The 26,709-nt window shown below is 42.1% G+C and overlaps 1 protein-coding gene across 2 annotated transcripts; it reads right to left on the bottom strand.

The window, feature by feature from the left end:
- Positions 1-6,713: 6,713 nt before the first annotated feature.
- On the bottom strand, positions 6,714-26,056 carry LOC102204948 (methylated-DNA--protein-cysteine methyltransferase). Of its 2 annotated transcripts, none has more exons than XM_005727450.1 (6): positions 25,925-26,056; positions 23,535-23,680; positions 14,593-14,753; positions 10,038-10,177; positions 7,396-7,551; positions 6,714-7,288 (listed from the first exon to the last, which is right to left on the bottom strand). In XM_005727450.1, the coding sequence occupies exons 1-5, from the start codon at positions 25,940-25,942 to the stop codon at positions 7,423-7,425; spliced, it is 594 nt and encodes a 197-aa protein (XP_005727507.1). In that variant the 5' UTR covers positions 25,943-26,056; the 3' UTR covers positions 6,714-7,288; positions 7,396-7,422. The 2 variants fall into 2 exon arrangements, with proteins under 2 accessions (XP_005727507.1, XP_005727506.1); XM_005727449.1 differs by having other exon boundaries at positions 23,535-23,683; positions 25,925-26,055.
- Between the last annotated feature and the right edge of the window lie 653 nt (positions 26,057-26,709).

The raw sequence follows: 26,709 nt of genomic DNA, 5'->3' as shown, positions 1-26,709 counted from the left end.
AGGGTAAAAGTGCAATCAAAGAAAAAAAAAAAAAGACAAGTTTAGTTTTGAGCGCTCTGAAGCCTGGCAGGCGAGCTCGAGGTACAGTATATTGTCTCAGCAGGTTTCCCTGTACCCAACAATCAGCCACTGGCTCTGCCACAACATTCAATCATCGTGAGAGCCTCTTTTATTGGAGAGCTCTAATGGCTACCCTCCACCATGATCTTAATGTGTGCATTAAATATTTATAAATCCTGGGTCAATAATGCCCCACATCCAAAGTCTGACAGACCCCCACCATACCATGTGGCTGCCTTGCTCTCAAACACAAGCAAAGGTGAAGGGGTCACGCAATCAAAAGAGAGCGAGGTTCACCGCATCCATATGTTGCCACTCTTATCAAGACTTTCCTCGGTACTGGTTATCTGTCAAAGGAAAGAAATATTGAAAGCAATATCGATCTTAACTGGCCTCGTGTTGCCGAGGGCCACTCTTCAAACATCTGCTTGTGCATTGTTATATTTAAAAAAAAAACCCTCCTTTCGATAATATAAGCCTGAGCAGTAATATTGAACATCTCTTTGTGACGCGGGCCGCTCAAGCGTGACTAATAACTGCGTTATTAACAAGCATCACTTGAGATTTTTACAAGTTGATACGCAGTATACGTACTAAACATTTCTTCACTGGCGTGGGGTTAATTGCGCCGCCTGGCAACTACACGAGTGACTCAGTTTGTTTTGTTTTTTTCCCCTCTCTCTCTCTCCTTCCTTTTCTTTTTAACGTGACTATATCCAGGCTGCGCTCCTGTGCTGTTCAGGTGAAAGATTGTGCTCTGGTGATAGCGCACACAAAAGAGCGACCGGACAATAAGCCAGTCAATGGAGAGCTCCAGTTGAAAGAGCCACAATGGCCGTGCATGCTGGGAATTGGGCTGGATGATATAAAGGAATGAAACCTTCACTGAGGCCGTGGAGGACAAGCTTTCAGAAAAGAGGTTTTGTTTGCTCTTTATCAATCTGCCGTTTCCCATGAGAAAAAACAATTCAAACTGACCTTAAAAAGGGAATATTACCTTACGTATCCGCTCTCTACGTAACTCTTATTGAGGCTTATACGTTCACTCTTAATGCATTATCCCACATTGATGTGGTAATGCGAACATGGGCACAGTACCCGGACGGGTCGTAAAACAAAAAGCTGGACGCTGGATTTTTTTGCTTTGTTTTATCTTCTCTGCTTGATGGGCAGTGCTGAGAAGTACTTTTTTAAGGATTTGCTCTTGGACAGACAGGATTTGTGAAGCCGCTGAGTGATGTGTTTTGTGGAGGGGAAAAAAAGTCTCTGCAACTCCCGTGAAGTTCACACATGAGTGGGAAGCTGCCTCTTCCACTCATAAAAGCCGCACTACTGCAGATCACAACTCGGAGATGACAATAACTCAAAATAGGGAGTGTGACCTTTTATGAACGATTTGAAATTTGAATCAAAACTGGGAATCTGACCCACATTAGCGCCGTCTCCCGTCTGTAAATCTGTACATCAGATAAGACACTGCTCCCCTGCTACTGTACACTGGGAGTCAGCTTTGGAAGGAAAACTCTAGATCCTCACAAAGATTTCCACTTCACTCACTGCAGTCAAGAAGGATGAGCAAAGTATCCCAGTGCTTCAAAATCCATTAAACTTGTATTTGGGTGTCATTTGATACTTCATCAATGTTTCAGTACATTTCAAACCCACAAATGCAGGATTTACCCGCGGTAGAAATAGAGCATTCACCGTACTTTCCTTCCATGAACTTCACCTAGCCCAAAAATTACACTATAAAGATTGCCTGGTCAGGGAGTGCTAGGCTGCAGTGATAAAATAATATCACTTGAACAGTATTTTTCTGCCACAGTCTCCACCACATAGAGCTCCTTTCATAGTACTCCTCTGTAGTGCTTTGTCCAGTAGTTCTGGATATGATATCATCTATTAATAATGTATTGGCAATGGATTACATAAAAAGGGAGCAGAAATAACATCCAATATTCATGCCCCCTGAGCTTGACTGTGTCCAATCCGTTTGGCCCATAAAACCTTAGCCCCATTTCCATATCCGCTGTGGGTCACAACAGGTCTGCCGCACAAAGGCTCACAGAACAGCTCAACTCAGGAAAAGGGCAGTAAAAATCGGGTGGATTTCTGAACCCTTATGAAACAGCCACCCTTTGGAAAAAAACGTGAAAAAAGCCCTTTTCCGATTTCAGCGGCTGTGAAAAACCTGGTACTGTATTTCCCTCTTTAATTGTCCCACTTGAGAAATTGACGTGCCTCTGAAACATGGCATGAATCTCACAGTTATTGCAGTCCCCTTGGCAGGGAATGTTGATACAACATCTGCATGCTATAGAAAGTAATGGAAGTAGCAGAGGTGGCAGCTGCAACTCTACAGGAAGTGTGCCATTTTCAGGCAGCGCTGCTGTGAGAACCACTAACTGCCAGCCTGGTCTTGCAGGCAGCTCTGATTGCCAGGACACTATGACAAACACGCAGGGGCTGGGAGTGTTGCATCCTGGGGGATGACAGCTTCTGTTTGATTGTCAATAAGGCTCATTAGCAGAAAAAATGGAGAATGTGAAAAGAGATTAAATGACTTGAGACAGGGTCCCCCTCATGTTTCATTACAGAGGATTTATCAGAGCCTTTATTTCATCAATTGAACCAAAAAAAAGGAAAAAAAGGAAAGAATATCACTCACTTCTTCCCTCCGAAAAAAAGCAGCGAGTAGTTAAATTTATATTGATAAAAATTTGGTCATTTCAGATATTGTAACGGACTCGACGAATGCTAATGAAGCCCTTCCGCACCTTACATAAACCTCTTTCCTCCTGCTCTGAGCGCCTCTCATCTTAAGAACAGTGGCGGATGTTTCCCTCCATCTTAGGGAGGAACGGCCAACAAAGCAGCGTGTAAGGGCCTTTCCCTGAAGAGTCCTTGTCACGCCGCGCCAAACCTCTGTGATTATCGTTGTTTTTGCAGAGAGTGTCCATGCCTGCCAATACCGCTGTTCCATAAATGAATTTGGCCCCTCGTCAACGAATTACCTAACACGCAGAACTGTGTATGTGTCACATCCAATTCCAACTCACCGGCTTTGGTGGTGTGTGTCAGCTGGAGGACTTAATCATCAATCGTCAATCATAATAAGCGAAGCACATTGATAGGGATTCTTTTTTCCCGCAACTACACAGTTAAATAAAAGTGTAAAGGGAGAAGTTAAAGCTGACCTTGTTAAATTGGGACCGCGATTTATATTCCTAATTTAGTGTATGGATTAATTAGTCTTGGCAAGTGTGTGTATATCAGTTTTCATGTGGCACAGCTTAGAGTTATATCTACTTGATCAAATCATTGCTCGCTTTCATAGGAAAGTCTGGAATGATATCTATCAGTCTTATCTTGATGTTTTTACTCAGAACAGGCTTTGCATATTTTTTCGTGGCGTACTTTTAATTAATACTTAATCGGACAGTTTTTAAAAAGGACTTTTTCAGCATTAGTCGCTAATCAATACCCCCCATCTCACATCATACAAATTTAATCACTGTGACCTGTTATAAGGCCTTAACGCAGCCACACATGCGTCCACGTGTTACATGCAAACTGGCAACGCGGGTTTTTCTCACAAGTCGAGGAATCTGGCTCATATTTTCCCTCTCGCTGATCCAATGCACTCCTCTCCTTCGTCATATAGATCGGAGTCTGCAGGGGCCAGAGGCGCTGACAGAGCCCAGATGCTCCCAGTCTGTCTGGGGGACTGGGGAGACTGGTGCCATGGGGTCCTGGAGCCTCTGAAGTGCCGCCCCCTCCGTCAACATGACCAAGGCTAGACCTGCACTTTCTCCAGGCTGAGACACTCTCCTTACCACTCTGACAGCCACCCGGCACAGTCACAGATTGATACATAGAGGGATACACGCTCACAGGCCCCCGCTCTCACGTAATGTATGGCCGTTCATCAGCCGTTCCTAATTAGAGACCCCCAGACCGACGCTCGAGTTCACGAGGTTACGATGACATGCTGATACAAGGTTACAAACGCGCGCGCACTCGCATGCTGATACCGCTCAGGGTTTCTTTTACGTTCTCATTTAATCCGGCTCCATCTCATCAACACTGTTTTAAACTTGCTCGTGTTGAGAGGAGTCTCTTTGTTCTAAAGAAACGAGAAAAAAAAAATAGACGGTGCACCATACGAATCCTCTGTCCCCTCGCTTTCTCTCTCAAAACACAAAGATCATTACAAGAGCATCAAAGTATGCCATGTTTGAAACGATATTTCTCTTTGTAGTCGTGGCATAGCATGGAGTGTGTTGGTATTAGATGCTGCTGTGGCAGCTGTCGTGGCTGGCTGTGTGGTGCCTCGGTGTCAGGGCCTCTGAGGCCAGGCTGTCCCGGCAGACAGACAGAGGGGGAGGAAACCTGATAGTGCAGCCAAGCCCCAGTCTAATGTCTGTCTATCCAGCTATCTATCCCTGCGTCTATCTCTGACTCACTGTTGGACATTGCCTATCTGCATGCTGGATACTCCTTCTGTGTTCCCAGGAACAGAGCGCGGCTGGCAGCTGAGTTACACGTTCCAAAAAGTCTTACTTTTATTCATTTTAAACATACAAACTTCTCTGGAAGGATAAAAGCAGCTGTTTATCGATCACCGAAGCGGCTGCAGAATTAACTTGCGCAGAGTCCCCACTAAGCTTGCGCCTCGTACCAAGGGGTGCAGGTTGCGATAACATTAGAATTATGAGCCGACATGTATGAAGAGAAGGAGATGGAAGCACAGAGTGTGTTTGTATTTGATGTGGGGGCAGAAAATTGTTCTATAATGAGGAGGGGTGCCAGGATATGAGATGGGAAGTAGGGAGTTGGAGACAGGATATAAGTTATGAGAGGGAAACTAATGTTAGGAAATGCAGAGGCTGTTGTTGTTGTGGTGCTATAAGCCAAAACGTACCTTACCACTATTGGCCATGATTAATACAGCCCGGCCAGGTCAAAACCCCGCGCTACCGCTACGGATGCCACCAACCATATCCTCGCTCTTTCTGGGGCTCAAATGAGTGTGTGTCGTATGTGAGGGAGAGAGTGTGTGTGAGGGGGTTAATAAATGTTGAATCAAACGCCGCACGAGACACTCACACTCCTTAAGGGTTGCCCATTAGCGGTGTGTGGGTGCATGGGGAGTTTATCAGTGTCTGGGTGATTTATGAAGTCAGACTCAATATCATCCACTTCACCCACACACATATGGACATACACATGTGCGCACACCAACATGCAAGGCCACATGCTCGCGCACACATGCACTTATATAGTCTTTCTCTATGAAATGGAGGCAGATATTAGGCCAAAATTAAAGGTTTCACAGAGATTAACAGTGCGGATGATGAGATCGTCTCAGCGTCTTTTAATCTAATTCCTTTTTATCTCTGAGCCAGCGTGATGTGGAAGCGGTATGCAAGGTGAAAGCACAACAACAAAACAATACAGACGTAATAATAACAACACTGTTACCGATAAATGCTAAAATATCTCAAGAGTGTAAAACTGGACAAAATAAAAGGTGCGAATTATTTTTAGGAGACTCCTTAGGTACCTCCGCAAATTACACGGCCAATTACTGGCAGCATGTCAGAAGCTTTGATGCTGGACTTGTTTTTTAACATCAACCACAGCACTCTACAGACATCAGTATCTCTGGTTGCTAAATTCATAGCATTCCATAGAATTTACTTAGCCACAAGCAAAAAAAGGAGGGTGCTTACAGTGCACTTCAGAGTGCGCCTGGCTTAAATGGGACCCCTTGTGGCTGTGTCACAGCTCCCTTCGTTAGGGGGCTGACTGTAGCCTGTAGTCACCACAGGCATCATTAGCCCTCTGTGAAACCACAGACTGAGTCTCATTCTTCATCTGCCTGTCTGCTGCCTCAACATTTACGCTGCGATGGTGCTCCAATGGCAGAGTAAGTGAGTCCAGCAGCACGGCAAGACAGCCACACGGAGCTGATCGGATAAGAAATTCAAAAATGCAGCAAAGTTCAAATGTATTCAGTGAGAGGGCCACTTGAATTGGTTCTGCAAAGGTTAGAGCTGAGGTTATTTTTGGAGGGTGGATTATTAGGCTACCTGGGCTGAACAGAAGAGGAATAACTATGGGCAAGTAAGGGTCACTCTGGAGTTTCACCAGACAGTGAGGAGAATCACGAATTTAAAGGGAAAAGGATAAACTGTCACTGTTACAAATATCACTGCGAGAAAACGCCGAAAATAAAACTAAAGGGCAAATTCAATTAAAGTAACAGATTTTTCTAAATGCACCTCCGCTGCTGCTGCCCTCTCCATATGGTGTTTTTTTTTAAGAAGGAAAAAAGATATCCCAAAGGGGTGAAATAATGTTGTGGTGAATTTTTTTTTTTTTTTTAAGAAAGGATATAAACATTTAAATTACAGTTTAAACGCTCAGGATGAATTCAAGGTTGAAATGTTGATTTCTGTTTCCCGTTCTGTACTGCCCTCTAATGGAAAACACCCCTCAGAAATAAAAAAGAAGGAGCTGTGACATACAGAGCAGCAGCAAGGAGAGAGACGTACAGCATAATTAATCATGAGCTGAACTGAGTGAATGCTACATGAAATCACTTTTTAAATTAAACGCAATTAAAATGATGAAAAGACGGGATTTTGTCAGTTTGAGACAGATTTATTTAAACATGTCTAACGCAACAAAAGTACAGTATAAAATGCATAGGACAACTCTCCACTCGAGGTGGATTATAAGGCGAGAGCAAACAATGAGATCTAAATGAAGACAAAACAAATGCCTCACTACAAAGCTTTGTAGCCGTAAAATTCAGAGCCTTTATCACTGGATGTTGAACAAAGCATTCACTTGGCAGGAAATTAAAAAACCAACGAGAGGTACAAAGACTAATTCTGCTTAGGAAAAAAAATAACAACAACAACAATGCAAGAGACATATTTTTAAGGGAATAATAATTCTTTAGAAAAACCATTCCAAGCACTATCTGGCAAACGCAACGGAGACCCACGGGAGCATATGTTTGTAATTCCTACTGTTCTCTGTTTAAGTTATTTTTGTACATTCTAATTCTGCAACAACTCTGTATCACATTAACTATGCAGCATCTCTATTCTTAGATTTAAAAAAAAAAGGATTATAAACTGAATATTTACAAGTTACTCCAGTTGTTCCACGGTGTGTGCCAAGCAAGGAAAACTTTATGGCCCTGTTTTGTGTTCTGAAAAGAAAAGAAAAAAAAGAGACAAGAATAATAATAAAAAAAAAAAAACCCTGGCCTTGTGAGTGTGTATATATATATGTGTGTGTGTGCGTGTGTGCACTGACTGAAGGACAGTTGGGCTCTGTCATGCTTTAGCCTTCCCCTCCCTGCCTCTCATGGGTGAGCAGCCATTGTTTGAGATGGTTGCCCTTGCCGCTCATGTACGGCCCACTCTGTCCACTGCTAGAAATGACTCTGTGACAAGGAATGAGGAGAGGAACCTGGCACAGACAGAGAGAGAGACGGGGATTTAATAAACATGTGCAATTTTACAAATATTAGAATTTGTAGGACCAAGTCCCACTTTTAAAATGTGTTTTTTTAAAATAAAAAGTAACTACTTCATTTTTACATTTGGTCAGAATTATGGGGGAAAAGGACATTTTTCACTAAACTTTAGAAATTTAAATACCTAAAAGCTATGATGTGGAGGAACAAAAAGTAATATATGAGTAAGACAGGAACGCAGATTAGACCGCTGGAAAAAAATCAAATACTTATTCTCAGGTTGACATTTATTGTCACAGCACCACAATAGTTACAAGTGCTGATAGTAGATATGCATTATGTATGAAAGAATCTCTGATTTAGCACATAAACGATGTGACTTAAAAGTAACCAACGTGCAGGAAATATGAACTGCTTTTGTTTTTGTAGCACTTTTTATATTCATGCACTGCATGAAAACAAAGTGCCACACCAGAAGTGTCTGGTTTGATCCTGCACAAATCCACATTCAGGGTGATGGCTCAGTCTTTGGGTATAAATGTTTTTTACTCTTTAATAGTGAAAAGCAAAGAAGCAATCAAAAATTAATGGGCAAAAACACCAGCAGGATGAATATTCAATCGAGAGGGTGTCAACATTAAGATCTGATAACCCTGTGATCATTAAAAAGAGGAAGTCGGTGGAGCGTTTACTCTTGTTGCAGACGACTGCCAGGGGGGTCCCGAGTTCTTTGTAAACTAAATGGCTGGAGAAAGATTAAACAAGCAAGCCTAAAACACTTCGATCATTGTGAATTCAGAACAAGAAGAGTGGCAATGGTTGGGAATGAATCACAGCAATTATTTCTTTTAAAATATTCTTAATGTTGCCCTCATTTTGTTCTTGTTATACTAACCGGAAAGGCAACACAACCGTCGCTGCATTGCGACTGTATTTCTCCAATGTAACTGTGTTAGGCTGACGTGACGGTTGCACCTCCAGCCTTTTATATGAAAGCTGAACATTCACCGTGTTTCTCTTCAATCCATCATTAAACCCACTCCCATATCAACAGCAATAAAACTTTCCGAGCCCCAGATTAACCTTGCAGACAGAGAAATACTGCTCGAGTATTCAGATCAATACTGTTCCCCGGGTTTGGAGGGAGAGCAGGGTACCCTCAAGGCCTTCGGATCTGCCTCTTCACTTGGGGGGGAAAAGAGCACTACACCAGGCTTATCAATACTCAAATCCTGGTGAAGAAGAAGTGCCACAGAGAGGGGAGGATCGATTGAGCACACTGAGCTTTTCACAGCTGAAGCCTGAGTGGAGCAGTGCTACTGACAAGTAATTGACACTGACAATCTGACTCTGGATCTGAATCAGGAGCTGATGGCTCAGGCTCCCAGCCTCCTGGACGAGAGGAAAGAAATGTCTGTAAAACATACTGATGCTAAATCGGAGCGGTATTATACAGCCATCTAGCAGCAATGCCACTGGCTAATGCAATGTAAAAAGTATACAGAGAATCCAGAGGACACTATTAATTAGTTTATCTACATTTTATTCTGTGTTATAAATTGAGCGCTCTCATTATAAATAACTTTTTGTCCCCACCCAACATCAATTACAACATGCTGGGAGACCCAGCACTAAGACGAGGATGCACACAAGCACATATGAGGGAGAACATCTCACTGGCTGCACTGCTGCTGTACAAGAAGTGCTCTCTGCCTCACAGAGCACACCGGTGGTGCCCACAGCACTACATGGGCAGAGTTAAACAGGCTTTGATCAAAGGGTTTGATCAAAAGAAGACACACCACTTGCCCTCTAGCCCTCCATTTTGTACACAGTGGATTCATGGGCAAAATGATGCGGGCCAGGTTTCTTACAAGAAGCGGAGATTTGCAGCGAACATCTACAGTAAAGACTTGAGAGAACAGGAACAAAAGGTGTGGGCTTAAAATTGTGCTGTAGGTAGACTTTCCCTCCTCAGCTGTGCTCAGAGGGAGGTGTTTATTTCGCCATCGCACGTACTCGAACACGCCTACAGTTTAGATTACATATCATGCATCGGGGAAAACTTTTTAAAATGCATTTTACTGGAAAACTTCAGTCGTGCACACGAGTTAGGAAACTAGGAGAGACAATACCTCACCAGGAAATGACCTCAAATGTGATCTTTGCCTATTTTATGTATTCTGTCATTTTTTTCATGCATTTGTACAAAATGAATTACTACCCAATAAATATTATAGTTCACAGCAATCTGCTTCCACGTATTAATACAACATATAAACTAAGAATAATTTAAAATTACTTTTCTGTTAAAGGGCAAATTCACCGAAAAACTAATCATAATTAATCTTGCATGTGTTAAATATTGAAGTCGCTAATAAAGTTAAAAAAAATAAAAAATACAAACCGTTACTTTACCTGTCTGACTAAATAAAGTAAGCAAGACAGAAGCCTGTCAATCAATGTCAACCATACTCACCGGATTCTTCCTCATAGCCCCTCCCACCGCCCGCACCGCTCTGGGGTTTCCCGCCATCTCGGCGAGGCGTTTGTATGAAACCGTCTTTCCGAACGTCACATCTCTCAGAAGTACCTGCAGCACGCGGCTGGTGAATGAATCTTTGCCAGAAAGCAAGAGGACGGAAGAGTGACAGAAAGACGGGAAAGGAGAAGGGGGGAAGAGAGAGTTCCTCATTTAATCAATCAAACTCAAACAGCCAGCCGAGAGGCTGATAACATGAAGGAACTTTAAACATGTGTTATATTTTTTTAAACTCTCTGCTGTTTTTAATTAAAAAGCCAACGTTTGACTCATTAATGCATTTTCACCTACTGGTGAACACTTTAATGTCCATCCTGGCTCCCTACAATTCCATCTTTTTTCTTCTTTCCATCTTTACACTGCTCATTATGCACCTAAACACAGAGAAGTCCCTCAATTTGACCTTAGAACTAGTATTAACATGCTACAGAAGCTGACGTGAGAAAATTATTCCTATGGCAGAAAAATCTAGGTTATGCTTTGAAAGGTCACAGCTAAAATTAAAAAAGTTCGCTCCTTCATTTAAAAGGATTAAGAGAGGCCAAAAAGACTGCAAATCTGCTCCAGATTTTTAATAATAATAATTTGAATGTTGCACACCATTTGTGGCAGCGGGATGACTTTGAGGTTAATCAGACCAATTTGTCCTTTTAATTGCTTTCTATTCAGAGTAGATTCATTATATCATCTTCACTTAAATGGCAGAATTCTTCAAATCATCCACAGCTTAACCAACCACATTAACGGCTTTGATTTCATTAGCACTTTAGCAGTAGCATTATCTTTTCTTCTTTTTTTTTCTGGATTACCAGGCGGTGACTGAGAGGCATGTTTGTCTAGCTCTGATTGCTGAAGAAAAGTATTTGAGGCATCTCAAAAACCTTAAGACGCCGATGCACCGAGGTTGTGCAGAAAGCACAAAACACTCTTTTTCTGCACTGAGAACAAGATGAGGAACAATGGTCTCGTTATCAAGAGGGGGTGAATTTCTTCTAGTATATACATGTACTCAGTCATGAAAATTCAATTAGTGATCTCCCATTCTCTCTCATTTATATGGTCTAAGAGAGCACATGACAAGTGATCTATGTGAAATCCTTCTAAATTGGCATTGTGTGAAAACATGTCACACCCCTGTCTCTCTTCTACAGAGTGAACATCCTTTGCTCCCCAGGCTCCCTCGCTACCTTATAGTCACTCTCTGCTACACAAAGCCACGCGAACAAGGCAATTTGCCTAAACTGGGGGGAATAAGTGTAAAACCTAAAGGGGATACATTTGATTGATGCACACCCATGTGAGTTCTTTGTCTTGAACAAGGCCCGTAGGTACTGTTTAATAATTTTTCAGGTAATAATCACACTGTCAACGAGATGACGGGCTCTTATGCAGACAGACTTAATGTTATGAGGAGATGAGATACACCCCTGAAATTCCTTTCATGCATTACTCTCCCTCATAAAGCTCGGATTTGGCCACATGATGTGTGTGATACATAAGGATTTCGCTTTTGTCACCGGCGGGGTAGATGACAACTTGCCCAGACTGCAGCTACGACAAATCCACAGTGATGCAAACGTTATTGACAAACAACCAAAGTCACACCGGCAGACGCAGACGGGAACTTTTGCCTACAAACAGACCGAGCAACAAGCTATGGCGCTGTGTACACCTTTGACTAATCCTGAGCAGCTGTTTCTCCTGGAAGCTTTCACATCTCCTACAGTTCTGGACAAAAAGTGTCTGTACTTTTATCTGCAGGGCACAAAGGTTAAAGAACTTTGCCCTCATCAGTGGCTGTGACAGAGACTTCAGGCAGGTCACTCGAGGGGACCAGCAATGACTTGGAGAGCAGTCCCCTAGCCCCATACTTCATAAAGAGCCTAATACGGTGTGTCTGGGGTCAGGACCCTCTTTAGATCGAGGAGCACTGGTGTCAATTGTTTAAATAAAAGTTGAGAGGAACCACTTACATGTTTACAGACATCCCCATAATTATGTCACAGGTCATTACCTGCCATGAGGCCAGGTGACAGAGCCACTGCGGCTGCGATGGATTTACCCGGAGTAAAATCGAACACGTTCGGCAGTTATGATGGTATTGACATATATGATTGATTTGCTCATAATTCTGTGTATGGGAGCAATTTGAAAGCCAAAAAAAGGAAAACAATAAACTGAAATCCATCAGCCCTGCTAATGATAGATTTGGAGAGACGACTTCCAGCTGACAGTCACCTCGTACATGGTGGTGAGAATAAAAAGACAATAGTGGAAATGCAGCTACCTCATTATCCTTTGTGTCTAATGGGAGGGAAGACTTTGACTCCCAGTCAAAGTGTCTCTTGAGTCTTGAGGGATCCATACTTTTGAAGGCTGACGGGGTGCTGATGATTCTCTGATTATTCGATATTCTGAAAACGTTCATTTCCCTAATTCCTCTCCACATCACAGGGGCGAGTCCTGGTGAGTGTCTCATCTCGCCCTGCGCTGTGCACAGGGGGAGGTTCAGACTCCTGCAGGAACACAGTCATTTGGGCTTTGAAGAGCGCCCTTCCCCCCCTTTGCACGGCCCCCTCCCCGCACATTCCCCGCGCCGCTTACCGAGACTAAGATCCTCTCGTCTGTTACATATGGATGTATAATTAATGAGATAAGAATATGCATCGTTTTAAGAACCCACGTTGGTGTCTGTGTTTTTCTGAGGCAGCCAGCGCACATACACAGGCGCAAACACAAACTAACTGAGCATAACGCACGCGAGCGCTCGCCATTCCCTTACCCCCGCCGACCAAACTTGCGTGTGATGTTGTGCATGACAATCAGTCGAGACGGTATAGAAAACTGCACCTTGCATCTCCTTTCATGTCACCTCTGTTTCTCAGGTATATCGTGACAGCTAATATGAAAAGTGGCTTGTTTTGTCAGAAATGTGTAAATAAACATGGCAACACTTCAAGTGAAGGTCACAACTCAATATTACATGACAAGTGCTGCGAGAGCGCTGTTGCGCTCAGGTTCTCCCACAAGATAACTGAGCAAACAAAAGTTGGTTGTCACAGATTGTAATGACCTGATTAAACTTGTATCTTTTTTTTTCCCAGGCAGGCAGAGGCTGCACGACTAGATCGAGGAGGAATTTTTACAGCAATAAGGCAAAAAGAAAAGATACTTAATATTTGTGAATCAACAAGCAAGAAAAAAAGAACCTTCCATTTCCCCCCCTGAAAAGACAAATACTCTTGATGCTCACATTTAACATTTTTATACTGGCATGGCCTATGGTTCTGACTACTGAGAGCAATCCAAGCCTAAACCCTGTATTTACGGAGCCCCAAAACAACAGGCGAGGGAGAGAGGTGGAACACAGCACAATCACCTATTCAGATCAGGTACTAATGAAGAATTCCATCTATCCTGAAATTTAATTAAAACCCCAAAGACTTCAGATGAGATGCGATTTGAAAGAGCCTGGGGCTGGTACACAAGCACTTGGTGGCGAAGGGAATCACACTGAAAGTTGATATCGTAATTGGTCCTGATGTATTTCTGCATTGCCTTTGCGGGAGCGTGGGACTCATAGCTGTATACAGGGTCTCGATGGAGTACCTGCTCATTGAAAATGCCATCACTCAAGCACTGCAGATCTGCATGAAATTAGAGAGCAACTAAGGCCTGATTGCAGGGGAAGAGAGGCACAATTGTTAAATGCATATATTAAAGTCATTTTTTTTCCTGTGTAGGTGTGCTTCTGTGTCTAAATGAGAGCTTCTGAAAATCTTTCAGTTAAAATGCGATGAGCATCTCAGTGTGACAAAGGAGCAGCCCGCAATTGTTTTGAAAACAAATTTCTGTTTACGATCTCAAAAATGAGTCGTTGGGCTACGATATTATTTATTTCCTCGAAACGAAACCACGGTTGGCAATCAAATATTCATTTTGTTTGCTTTTGTTTTCTTGTTTTCCTCTGCATCTTTAGTCGTTCGCCTCGCCGAAGCTACCGGTTGAAAGGACACTAATTGTCCATTTTTGGGGGGTGCTTTCATTTCACTCACAGTAGGTGACTGATCAAGCCAACAATAAGCTCATTCAAACTTTACCACCATTCACATGTTCTCATTAAAAAAAAAAAAAAAAAAAAAAAAAAAGCTTCCTGTCTGAAAATGTCAAGAGTGGAATTCGATCAGTTTCAAAGAATGTGCCAAGAATCATGGAAAAGCTTGCCAAGACTAACACGCGTGGTAAGAGCTGCCACAGATTACTGAACCAAGTTACAGCTCTGTGTTCTGTTCTCTCTCCTTTCACTCACCCACTCACTCACTTTTCCTCTGCTCTTGCTCTCTTCCTCGCACACTCGCTCTCGCTCTCTCTCTCAGCCATAAAATACTTCATTATAACACACTGAGCCAGTGAGTGTAAGTGATGTAACTGACAATTAAGAGTGAAAGCCTGATCCCAGTCATGGCTCTGCAAATATTTATCCATGACAGACCTCCTTGCAGGGCGGGGTGGTGAAAGCCAGGGAGCGGGAGACTCCCAGTGGTCTGCGGCTCACTGAAGTACGCCTGGAGCCATTCAACGCAGCGCTGCAACTCAGGGCTCGTTTCTGCCAGGCTATCGTTGACCACACAGCTCAGGGGGCCCCCGCTGCTCCTGTGAGGGATATAAGGCAGGATGGGGAGGTGAGGTGGGGATCAGAGGAGCAATCATAATACCCAATTCTTGCTTGAACAGTGCTAAATATGTCACAAGAGTGTAATAACATGCCACGAGTGACAAAGATGCAAGATGACATAATTTGCTGAGTGGAACTGAAGTTGTAAATTAAGACGTGTTTAAAATCTGAACTTGTACATTTTTGCATGTCGCTCGGCTTTGACGGATACCAGAGCTTTGGAAGACAGAATAAACCTCAGGAAGATAAAAAGGCAGAATCCAGAATTTTCTCAAGAGTAGATATAATAGAGTACGAAAGGGAAAAAAAAGACAAAAAAACCAACCGTCAGGTCATAAGAAACCGCTAACAGTTCGTTTCAAACTACTTTAAGGGAGAAAAAACGGTTTCTTAAAACAGAAAAGTAGCAGACAAAAGTTAAGAGCACAGCATTAACAACAGTTTCAACTCTGCTTGGGTCTAGTTTATAGTTCATGACAAGAATAAATGGATTTTTTTGGCCAGAGCGATGTTGGCCAGAAAAGCGCCGCACTTGGACATGCATCTTAGCTTGAGTAGATGCTTGGAGGAATTTGCCGACGGTTGAGTTGGCATCACTTAACAGCTGAATTTCTCTCTGCTGCTGACCACCCCCCAGGTCAATGCAAGCAGACTGACCCATATTTGACACTTAAAGACCCTACTGGGAAAGTCCTCTCTTAGCATGTGCATTACTCCAAAGTGGACCTCAAGCTGTGTTGTGGATCTAAAGCAGGCCCGCCAATTCCATTAACTGGTGTACAGGACTTATAAATAAATAATACCACCATTTAAGTGCCCCCTTTTTTCAAAATTGGCTTGTCCTGTACGGTATTAATAATAGACATTTACTTTGTTAAACACACAGACCGTCTCTCTCCTGCACGCCGTAACAGCGCGGCCCTAAAGTGTTTTTACACTTGTGCAGGTCACAGTTTGAGCTGCGTTTTATATTGGACACGTGAAGCTGAGGTTTACTGGAGTGTTATGACTGAGCAGGTCAGTTTTCAGAGAAACCACTCTGCTTGCTAGTTTGTGGCTGTGTGATAAAAATCTCCCGGGTGCCGTTTAACAGTGGGTGTAAATACAGTAAAAGGTGTAAATACTCTCATTTCTAAATAAACCACACAGCAGTTTATAGTTGAGTGGTGAAAACTTGGAAACCCACCAGCGGGTTCTGTGCTGAGACCCGCTCAAACAATGGCCATGGCTCATGGCAATCTCTGTCGGCATGGGTGAGTGCCCAGCCAGCCCCTACTTGTCATTGTCTCTCCTTTCTATCCCCTCCCTCCCCTCCCTCCCCCAGCTCTCCCTCCTCATTTCCCCCTCTCTATTGCTCTATCCTCCCACTCCAGCTCTTTTGGCTCCCCACCACCTACACCCCGACATACACACACACACACACCATCCCCCAACTTCTCTTTCTCTCAGCAAGGATCTTCAGGCCACTGTTCCCTCTCTACACACCCTCAACCCCCCCCACAACACGCATCCTCACACCACCACCTCCTCTGCCCCTCCACACCCTCTCTTTCTCTCCGAGAGGATGTTCCAGCCGCTGCACACTGACAGCTCGGGGATATTGTGTGTGGAAATGTTCCTGTTGGACCCGCAGGCCCTTACAATCTACCGGACAAAGGCTAGTGCACCTTTGCTTAAGGCTTGGCACCTTTGACCTTGTGCTTACACTTCAGACTTGTCACTGTGGCTAATTTTCCTCTCCTCCCAGCTTACGGATGCGCCCGTTTTTAAAAGGTGTTTGACTGATACAACATTGACAGTAGTAAAAGTTAATGCAATGCAGTACATGTTATGGCTGGCAAACAACAAGGAAATAAATAAATAAAAGGGGGGGAACAACATCAGTTGAGCTGAAGTCTGTCACCTCTAGGTGCAATGGGGGATTGTTTTTAAAAGAGCATGTGGGCAGTGGAGATGTAGCACTTGTGCTTGCAACATTTCCAGCCGCTTCAGTGAATCAGAAATCAGGCAGCATCATGTGATCTTTATGGAGTCCAGACTGGCACATTAGAAGCTGTGCCCTTCAAATGAGAGATTAGAGATGTCTAATAAATGTCGGACTAATTACAACAAAACTCTCCAAGGGGAAACAATCTTTATATTGTACTAAAGTAACTGCCAACGCTCTATGAAAACCAAGAATTATAATTAGCAGTGATTATAAAGAGTATTTTAATAAACGTGTGTAGCGAGTGTGTTGACGTTAGAACAAACAATTCAAATTGGGTTAAAGAAGAATTGTTATTTTATTATCTTTTGACTACATAAATCATATTTTTTTCCATGTCCTTCAGCCATTTACTATTTCATCACAGGTAAAGAAATCAGAAACTAATTCCAAACTAGCCGAGGATCTGCTGCACTAAAAAGAATATTTCCCTTGATAGAAGATTGCGATTTGAGAAATTTTCTAATATTGTGCTCCTGTCACAATCAATTTCCAATTACCATAAATCATTGTTGCGTAAAGTGGGACTCATTTGGAGTTCTACCCGTTTTCCAACTCTAATATAAAGAATGAATTGAGCATTTATACAATGTTGGAGGCTATTTTGTTCATCCTGGAAGAAACAATCAAAGGAGACAAAGGGAAAAAAAAAAGAAAAGAATAGCTGACATTAAATTAGTCTTTTTCTGTATCTCTAGTTGCACAAGACTTCAGTAAGACTTTTTCTATCAGCTGCAGACGTAAGAATGAAACAGGTTAACCACAGAATCTAATTGAAAGGAATCTGGCGAAGGGTGTAATGGTATATTGCACTAAAAGGGGAAAAACTCAGAACTCATGCCTCCATCCTGTGAAGCGTGATGGCGCTCATCCTGACTCGATCGGCTGTCACTTTTGACACAGCCTGCCAGAGTTCTCCTTCACCGATCATGGGTAACATGGCGGGTCAGAGGATGAAATAGAAAAGGCCAAGAGCAGTCCAATATTTTCCTCAGCCTTATAGCTGCAGATACTTAACTCAGAGACGTCAAAGACTCAAGAGAGCATGAAAAAAGCCTAAAATGACTGTCTAAAAAGGGAAAAAAATACAGCATGTCTCTATGAATGTCAAGATCCTGATGGTCTCTGAGCCAAAGGCTGTGATACAATTGTAAGCCACTTGCTCAATGCAGCTCGTTCAACCATCGGAAGATCATTCAGATGCCTATCTAGGCAGTGCAGCACTAAACTCGAGAGCTTTTGGAGTGGGAAGCTGTTAGGAATGCTTCCTACTCTGTTCTGGGGTGCACGTTTTGTGCTCCGCTGTTTCAAAATAAAAACAACTGGGCCGGATAAACTGCTCTCTAGATATCCCGCAACTCTTATTAGTGAATGTCCGCCAAAGAGGCTGCAACACTCAATCCAATACATAAAGGTGGTGGTAAAATACTGCAGAGTAGGCAACAAAGCACACAACAATTAGGTCTTCTCCCAACTGGCTAGCCACAGGAGTCAGTGAAGGCATGTATTACCAGAGCCTTAACTCTTACTCCATTATGTAGTGTATCCACACCCCGACGCCGCAATGTTTATCTACAACAGACTACTGAGCAGTTTCAAATAGCGTTTTTAGCCTCTATTCTCAAGTGCCACAGTAAGAGACTCCAATTACCCGAATGGTAAGGAGCCAGTGAGGGAGGCATAAAGTACATTAGGGATCCCCTGTAACTGCAGGGACCTTTTAGAGCCTCAACTGAAGAGGGCCGGGAGACTGGGGGGACAGTGACCCTGCATGGATAGCCTCTGTCAAAATTTGACCACGTCAAGCACAAAGGCATTATGGGAATCCAGTGTCACCAAGTCCTAATTACTGTCTGTGTTCAGAGCAAATTACTGCCTTGTTCCTCTGATTAGCGAGGAGGCTAATCTTCACCTGTGTACGCCAGCACTGCTGAGGGCCCTTGAGTGTTAGCGCTTCGTCTTCTGTAATTTATTTTTAAATCAGTGCCCGCTCCCAAGAGTTTTGAGTGTTTTGTTGTGAACCGCTTACCATGATCCCCACCACCGCCCCCTCACCCCTAAATCCTTGACTAAATCCTTGTTTGGTGCCGCAGGAAGATAAGCAAGAACAACACTTGGGCATAATTGACTCGTACTCCTCTCCAAGATGTCAGAGCGGAATCATCTCTCTGCATATTGCCTTAGTATGTCACACACTGTACACTTCTGCATGTTGCAGATATAGAATCCAATCAAGTTCTAAAACAAACTAGCGCAACCCTTATGCTGGAAAAAGTTCCCGGTCGACAGCAGGGAAAGGGGAGGGAAACAAAAAAAGTGCAGGAGCTGCTTTTAGCTGCATCTCCACAGTGAGCAGCAACTCTCATTCAACTCAAAACCTCACCCTGGAGGCTCCGCTTTAGAAACCACAACATTTGCAGATTTTCATCTGAGTGAATGTCAGTGTCTCGTCTGTGTGGGGCGGTTTACAGGTAGTGTGTTACACAGGTGTTGGTTTACACAGGAAATGGCACATGCAGCCTGATTGGGACGGTCCCGGGAGACGGAGGCATAAACATAGAGCACAGATGGGTCCAAGGGCCAGTGGGAGCAGCACCTTAATGAATACGCAGCTGAGTACTACACTTCACAACATGCAAAACAATATTCTAAGGCCGCAGCAAAAAATAGAACAAAAATCATCAGAATATCATTACACAATGAATTATTCATACCGTTTCTAAAGGGACTCCGTCAAAAAATCTCTCCTTGCTTTATTGATGATTTCATTCAATATCTCAGCAGTTCATGGTTTGTATGACAAAGCATTTTAGTTACAAATGTAAGCAGTTTATTTAGCACACAGCAGTGTCTATATATATGTATGTATGTATATATCTACATATCAAGCAAAATTATAATTTAAATGAACAAAATCCTACGTTAGATGAAATACACCATAGATGGAGAAGCGAAGAGAAAAATTACAGTGGAATAAAAAGAGTTGTTATATTTCCCGGTGTGTGAGCACATCATGTAAACAGGCCCCTCAAAATAAGGAACACATTTGCCATACTGCTATTCAGTGTGAACCAGGACATTGATTCACAACACTACATGAGTGTGAGAAGAAAAAAAAAACAAAAAACGATAAATGCATCACCTCAGATATTTCACACTAGCGTTGGTAGTGTGTAAAAGCTGTTGTGACAGCTTGGGTATTAGGGATAGATAGATGGAAAATGTCTGGATGCTTATGAATGCCAATGTGAGTGGGGTGGCAGATTTGACACAAAAACACTCCACCTCAGAACAATTAGGCTGTTCTCAGGCCCCATCCAGTGTTGTCAGTGATAATGGAAAGCTGTGAGGATAACTGGTGATAAATAGACTTTAACACCCTCCTCCTTAAGAGCAATGCAGTCCTGCAGTCCTCTCATATGCTTAACTAATCATGACCATGGCCAGCAAATTCATACAAAAGACTAATTACTGTTGTACTTCACTTCAGTCTCAAAGGCCTCTTATATAAGGACTTGGGGGTTCTCTTGCCTCTTTTCTCCTCTTGATGGGTATTTTTTTACAAGTAGGCCTCATGCTAGACAAAAGCGTTTAAAAATCGGTGATTGCTTTCATCCGCTTTAATTACATTCAGAAATGGCATTTCTGCCACATAATACACCCCTATTGTTTCAGAATTATCTGGCTTGGGGAGTAAAATCTACAATATTTGACGATGCTCCCGAGCTAAATCGCCTCTTGAAATTGAAATATGCAGCCGAAATACAAAATAAAAAGCCAGCCTTTGCTGCTGATATACTGGAAGCTCCTTGGCTTTCTCCAGAATGCTATTATTATGCATATCCAGGTAGAAAGTTAATTAACCCAAAGCTTAAGCTAATTATGGTAGCAGAATGCTATCAACCAAACGCTTTCAGTCAGACAGCTGTCCAGAATTTCATTTGCTAATCATTTGTCTTTTGCCGGAGCATATGGTACATTTCCCCGCTATCACAGCAACAACAAACAGATGAAAATCATTAACTAAAAACAATGTGCAATGTGAAAAATCAGACACAGATTTATAAGGCTTTGTGTCAGAGAAAAAAAACGGGGAGGGGGGGGGGATTTATGGCCTGGGAAGTATAATGATAATTTTTGGTTTTAGCCACTTAGGATTTTAGGCAGATCACGTGACCCGAGTGTGCTGGGAATTCAGACGCACAAATATATTGTTTATATCTATATGCAAATGAGACAGAAGTGTTTATCCGTGTAAAATTAATTACAATTTTCTATAGGAGCATATGCGAAAAGATCTTGTTCCTAACAATTTTTAGCTCCTAGCACATTTTGTGCATGTTTTTACCAACACAATATTTTTTGTTGTTAAAAGTAGAAATCCCTCAGCTCTGAATTAAATCAATTATTTTCCAAAAAATGTTTCATGCATTATTTCTGTTTTTTTTTTCTTTTTTCATAAAAACACATCACACTGGCTGTTAAAGGGTGATTGATATCAGCATTGCCTTGCAACATTATCAGGCAATAAAGGCTACTCAGGTTCTAATGCAACATGTCATACACAGGCTCCTGTAGTACATTTCTATTGAGGACCTCACAAGCTAAATTGCTTTTTTCCTGCTCCCCCACATCTCAGCCAGCTTGACAGACAAATTGATCAAAGCATTGTAAAATAATATGCTCACAAAATGTCTCGGGGCAGGAGTCCAGCCCTTTTTTTTCATTTTTCACCCTAATAAAAAAGTGCTCTATGATTTCCTCTGTATTATGTGTCTGTGCTCTGTGTGAAAGAGGCAAGAAGCATCATATTTCAGATAATAGTAATCTCCTGTAAACAAAATGCGTATCATTTTTCTGTGAACGCTGAGGCCATGCTAAAAACTAAAGGGGGGGAAAACTGGTTAACAGGGAGGCTGGTGCGTAGGGCCCCAACAGGGGTTGTTGAGATGTAATGAATTTGTTCATCTGATGGTGCCTTCAGGGCTGTCGTTAGACTGGCAGAGGAGGTTGATTTCAGGAAATGTTCCTAAGATCAGTTAGGAAGCAAAAGGGGCTTGAGACGTTTCTATTAGAAAGAGCTGACGGTCATGGTGTGTAAGCAATACTTCAAGGGCGTTTATGTAGCTATAATGGCATTTATCAATAACTATCTATCAATGCCACAAATGCTTCTGTTGCTGGCCCAGCTGTTCAACGCCAAGCAATAGTGAAGTCTGAGAAACGCAGGAGGCAAACGCGGCCGTGTAAGCCTTCAAAGCTCTGGCTCGTTGGCAAATATCTGCTATAGGTCTGAGTTTATGCTATGAATGGACATTATCTATTTCCCATATCTAAAATATGCTCTTAGAGATCATTTATCACAGTGACTTTCTAAGCCTGTACCACAACACATCCGAAGCTGGAAAGAGCCTTGTTTAGTATGTCATAAATAAATCAATAGAAATGGCTGATCTGAACTATTACTGCTACAGGCGGGCTTTGGTGAGATCTACATGTAAAGCCGGTTGCAAAGATAAGCCTGTATTTTGTCACTTTATCTCGCCTCCCTTAATGCCTGTTTACATTGCGTTACTACATATATCTAAGGTGGCTCTAGTTTCCCCGTCCTGTGACAATAACAATATATTCAACCGGTTGAGATAAAATCTAAACATTTTTACTAGTAATTTTTTCTTGGGTGGGGGTGGTGGGAGGCTCACACCTTTGCAAACATACAGCGATGTGATCAGAGCTTCACTTATGACCGACATAGCAAATGATATTAAAGTGAGAAATGATCTAGTGATGCGAATCATTAAATTCATTTGCATATTCCTACTGAACCTGAACACACAAATTAAACCCTGTTCACAAGGAGACGGAGAAAGGTGCTTGTGCATGGTTACAGGACATCTTCCATAATCAAAATTCCATATTATTAATTTTCTCACTTCAACTCATTAACAACAAGTGGAATGTTTTTTACTGCTTGATGAATTTTAGGAAATAGCAGACAGTCGAGAAGGAAACACATGTTGAGGTATAATATACAAGGTCATTAATGGGTTTCCATAAATTAGAATTTGAACATACATTTTCAAAAGGATAACTTCCTATCCGGGTGCATTTGGAAATCGTTTAATTTCCCCGACCATTCAAGTTTATCAAATGCGAATCTGCGATACATGGATATTTAATTTCAATCTAATCAAAACTAATCTGAGCTGTAGGATATGGACCTGTAAAAATAAGGAAGAGGCACTTATTAATGCTGCCTTTAATCAGTTTCAATCGCTTCAGTAAGACTGTCAACGTTCCTGACACTTTTGAGGGATGGGCAGGCCCAGAAATGCAATCACATATTACATTTCTGAGTGTCAGTCGACACTCAGAACTACTGCATACAACTTGAAGGAAACATAAATAAACAGGAGAGAACAGTCCATGCTCCCCGTGGCCTTTGCTGACCCTACAGACATCAGTTCTAATCAACTCCCTTGTGGGTAATAAACAAGTTATTTTTCTGAAATTTCAAATATACTGCAGGAAGAATCACAACCACATGCCATCAGAAATCTAATTTCAAGCCCAACTGTATTCTAGTGCCCCTCATATTTCTAGTGCCTGCTCATATTTGCCCAACTTTCTCCAGGATATTTCTTGTGGGATCTACAAAAATGCCCTGCTTCCAATGAGGAATGGTGGCACTCCATCACAGGAGTGGATTCTGTCTGCCTGTAAATTTCACACCTTTGTTTATCACGTCACCAGCCCGGCTGTTGTACAGTACCTTTCAGCAGGTGCGACATCCATTAGGATCTGGATGGTGTGCACACCATTCTCACATCCACTGACTTGGATCGTCCCCAGGGGGCTCAGCAATGAGATGGTCTTCTGAGTGCACTGGCTCTCCCCCTGCTTCTTCATCTTGCTGCCCTGCTGAGGAAGTACAAATTACACTACGTTCATTGACATATTCATGTGGCAACTTTCACAATTTCCCACACATATTTGCATTGAATGATCTATTGAAAACCTAGCGGGCCACCAACGGAAGATGACTTACATATTTGAACACCTTGCCTCCAAACAATGTCATGATGTGACTTGATCCCCACATTACTATCCAATATTTCTTCTGTGTATGGAAAAGAATACGCCTATCTAACCAATAAATCGCCCATTTTTTCCCCTCTTTCTGTTCTATATATCACATAAATGAGAAAAACAATGCAGTCTGTTCCCTTGTCTGGTGGGGGATTCCCAAGATAGCTCGACATTATTTTCAATCCGTCATTTTTGGTTGATGGCCGGGATGTTTTTCTAGCATTAAATTTGTTCCTTAGGGTGCAACTCCGATGGGATTCTGGTTTCCAGCCCTTAACAACAGCAAAAACGTGCAGCTTTTCTGACGACTGAGATGGATACTGGCAATAACCAGACAGCAGTTCCTTTTTTATTTTTACTTTGAGGGAAGGAGAGATGATTGACTATGTTATATGTGAGTTTTTGAGAGATGGGGGTTATAATAAATAAAGGTCACATTGATTGTAAGTTTCAAACAAGTAACCTTTCCTTCCCAGAACGATGATCTGAAAAGTTTAAAGTGCACAAATGCAATATCTCCATTTTTGCTTTCAATATTACACATACCACGTGTTTTTAAATGGTTAACTCGCACGTGTGTGTACATTGATGGGAGCTGTGCACTGCTTTGACTAGACTTTATTTTCATTATGAATTATTATTTGTTGCATTTAATTAAAATAAAAATGACACATGACAATTAAAGTTTCAAGACAGACTATAAAGAGGGAATGATATTAAAAAAGGAATAACATTTTTTTTTTAATGACTAACTAATTGTTTTAATTTTTGCAGGCCTAGCATATTGACAGATGTGAAACTCTTTCTCTGCTAAACTGACTTTTATAACATTTTTAAGTCCCATAATCAAATTTTCAATGCTCACCACGTGGAATCTTGTGCACTAGTTATTTAAGGAAGCAACAAAACAAACTACAGATGAAACAATTAACCACAACTGGTAACTACTTCAATAATTAATCCTTTTATTTGATTTTTTTTTTCTAAAAATAAAAGTATTCAACAATCCAGCTTCTCAAATTAAGAGCACTTTCTTCTTTCCTTTGTCTTCATTGCTCATAAACTGAATTTTGGGGAGCTGTGGAGTGGAGAAAATGACACCTTGAGCTTCAGAAAATTACAGACTGTTTAATAAAACAATAATCACAAGCTGTAGCCCTTAAACAAAGCAAAACAAAAACACTTCACTGCTCATTGCACACTCTACTTTTAATTTAAGAATGGATATCTTTTATTTTTAGATTACTCCCGTATCCACCCCCCCATCCGCACTTCACACACGCATACTACCAACACCACCACCACCACCACCACCACATCTGTCATGGTATGTGATCACAAATGCGTCTGCTTCAACTTTCTTGTTTCTACTCTTGCAGCTCTCACTGTATTCATCAGGGGTTTGCCTGAACTGACAATAAAGGCGAGAAATTTTCTGAGCCAAACAATGGTACAGTGCACTTTGGATAAGCGCTGCACACACTCCGTGCCATTTAGCAAGATGGTAATAGACTCATAGATAGAATAATGGACTTTGGCAATAATGGCCTTGGCTAATAGTCTGCGCTGATTAAAAATAATGCTATCATGTTTGTTCTGTGCCGTTTTCGGTGCAGTAGAGTAGTCTAAGTGAGTGCCTGGGTGTTTACCCAGCTCTTCACGGTGAGGAACAACAAACAATAAGCAGATTGTGTTGTTAAAAAGAAAAAAAAAATCACTGGCGGCATCCTCATGCTCGTCAATCATTTGACTCGTTTCTCATTAGACTAGTTCCTGGTCAAACCTGCGTGATTAATTGAGTAGAAAGCGCCCCGTGACTGCGCAGGTGTAAAAATGCAACATGTGTCCTTAATGTGCTGTTTCAGATGACGGCTCCTTGGGTGAGTATCTGTTTTAATGTAAAAAATATACCTATCATAATAATGAAATAAACAAGCGAGAGTTCGTGTCTGAAAGGCGTATTAGCAAACGCTAGCCCTCGTTAGCTTAAGCGTACGCGTACTTTCAGCTTTGTGTATGTTGTTAGCTTGTGTTAGAGAAAGTTTAACGCTGTAAATTAACGCCGGTGCTTACAAATTTAACCGTGTGCATCCAAACGGTGTCTCTGCGATGCCCACTCCTCTTCCCCCCTCTGCAAAACACATGTCAAAGCAGAACTCTTCCTGTTTCTCAAGGCAGCGTGGTCAAGCCGACCAATCACGAGAGGCAAAAGTCCGCTCTCGCTCTGTAATTGGTCCAGAGAAAGTCTCCGCTCCTCCCCTTTGCCAGGGACAGACTTAAGAAGAAGGCTTTTCTAATAGGTCTCAAGTTGGGATTTGGGGTCCTTCAGGGGGTCCCCAGTACGCCGAAGACTAGTAATGGTAGTGATTTAGATATTTGATTTGCTTGATGTTTTTACAGCAGGAAAAAATATGATAATGCATATTTTGAGCATTAATTTCAAACACTGTTATCTTTCCACTTATTGCTGAGACATTTATCCAATTCTGCATCTCCTGTGACAGCTTCTCAGTGAGGTCTTTAGGGTCTCAAGCGTAATGTTTGTGGATAAAAAAAACACCTATGTGACTGCAGCAACCAATAACACCTTATGTATTACCAACTAATAAAGTCAGTATTATGAACAACACATGGGGCAGCACTCAATCCTTTTATTAGAGTTTTTATGCCGTTTAAAGGAGAGGGGGGGTTGCCTTATGTTGCCTGGAGCAGTCATAGATTAAGTGGAAGCTTATATTTCAGTCATTATGACCAAGTGTGTGGCATCAGTCACGCATTTTTCTTTTCTTCTGTCTGTTGTCCTTTGCAGCTTTATTTTTTTGTTTCTGTGATGCCTTCAGCTCTCTGCATGCCTCCGT

Source organism: Pundamilia nyererei, unplaced genomic scaffold (genome assembly GCF_000239375.1).
Source record: "Pundamilia nyererei isolate P.nyererei 1_Seehausen unplaced genomic scaffold, PunNye1.0 scaffold00024, whole genome shotgun sequence".
NCBI lineage: Eukaryota > Metazoa > Chordata > Actinopteri > Cichliformes > Cichlidae > Pundamilia > Pundamilia nyererei.
Note: the sequence above shows the minus strand (reverse complement) of the source record. Positions and strands in the feature narration are given on the sequence as shown.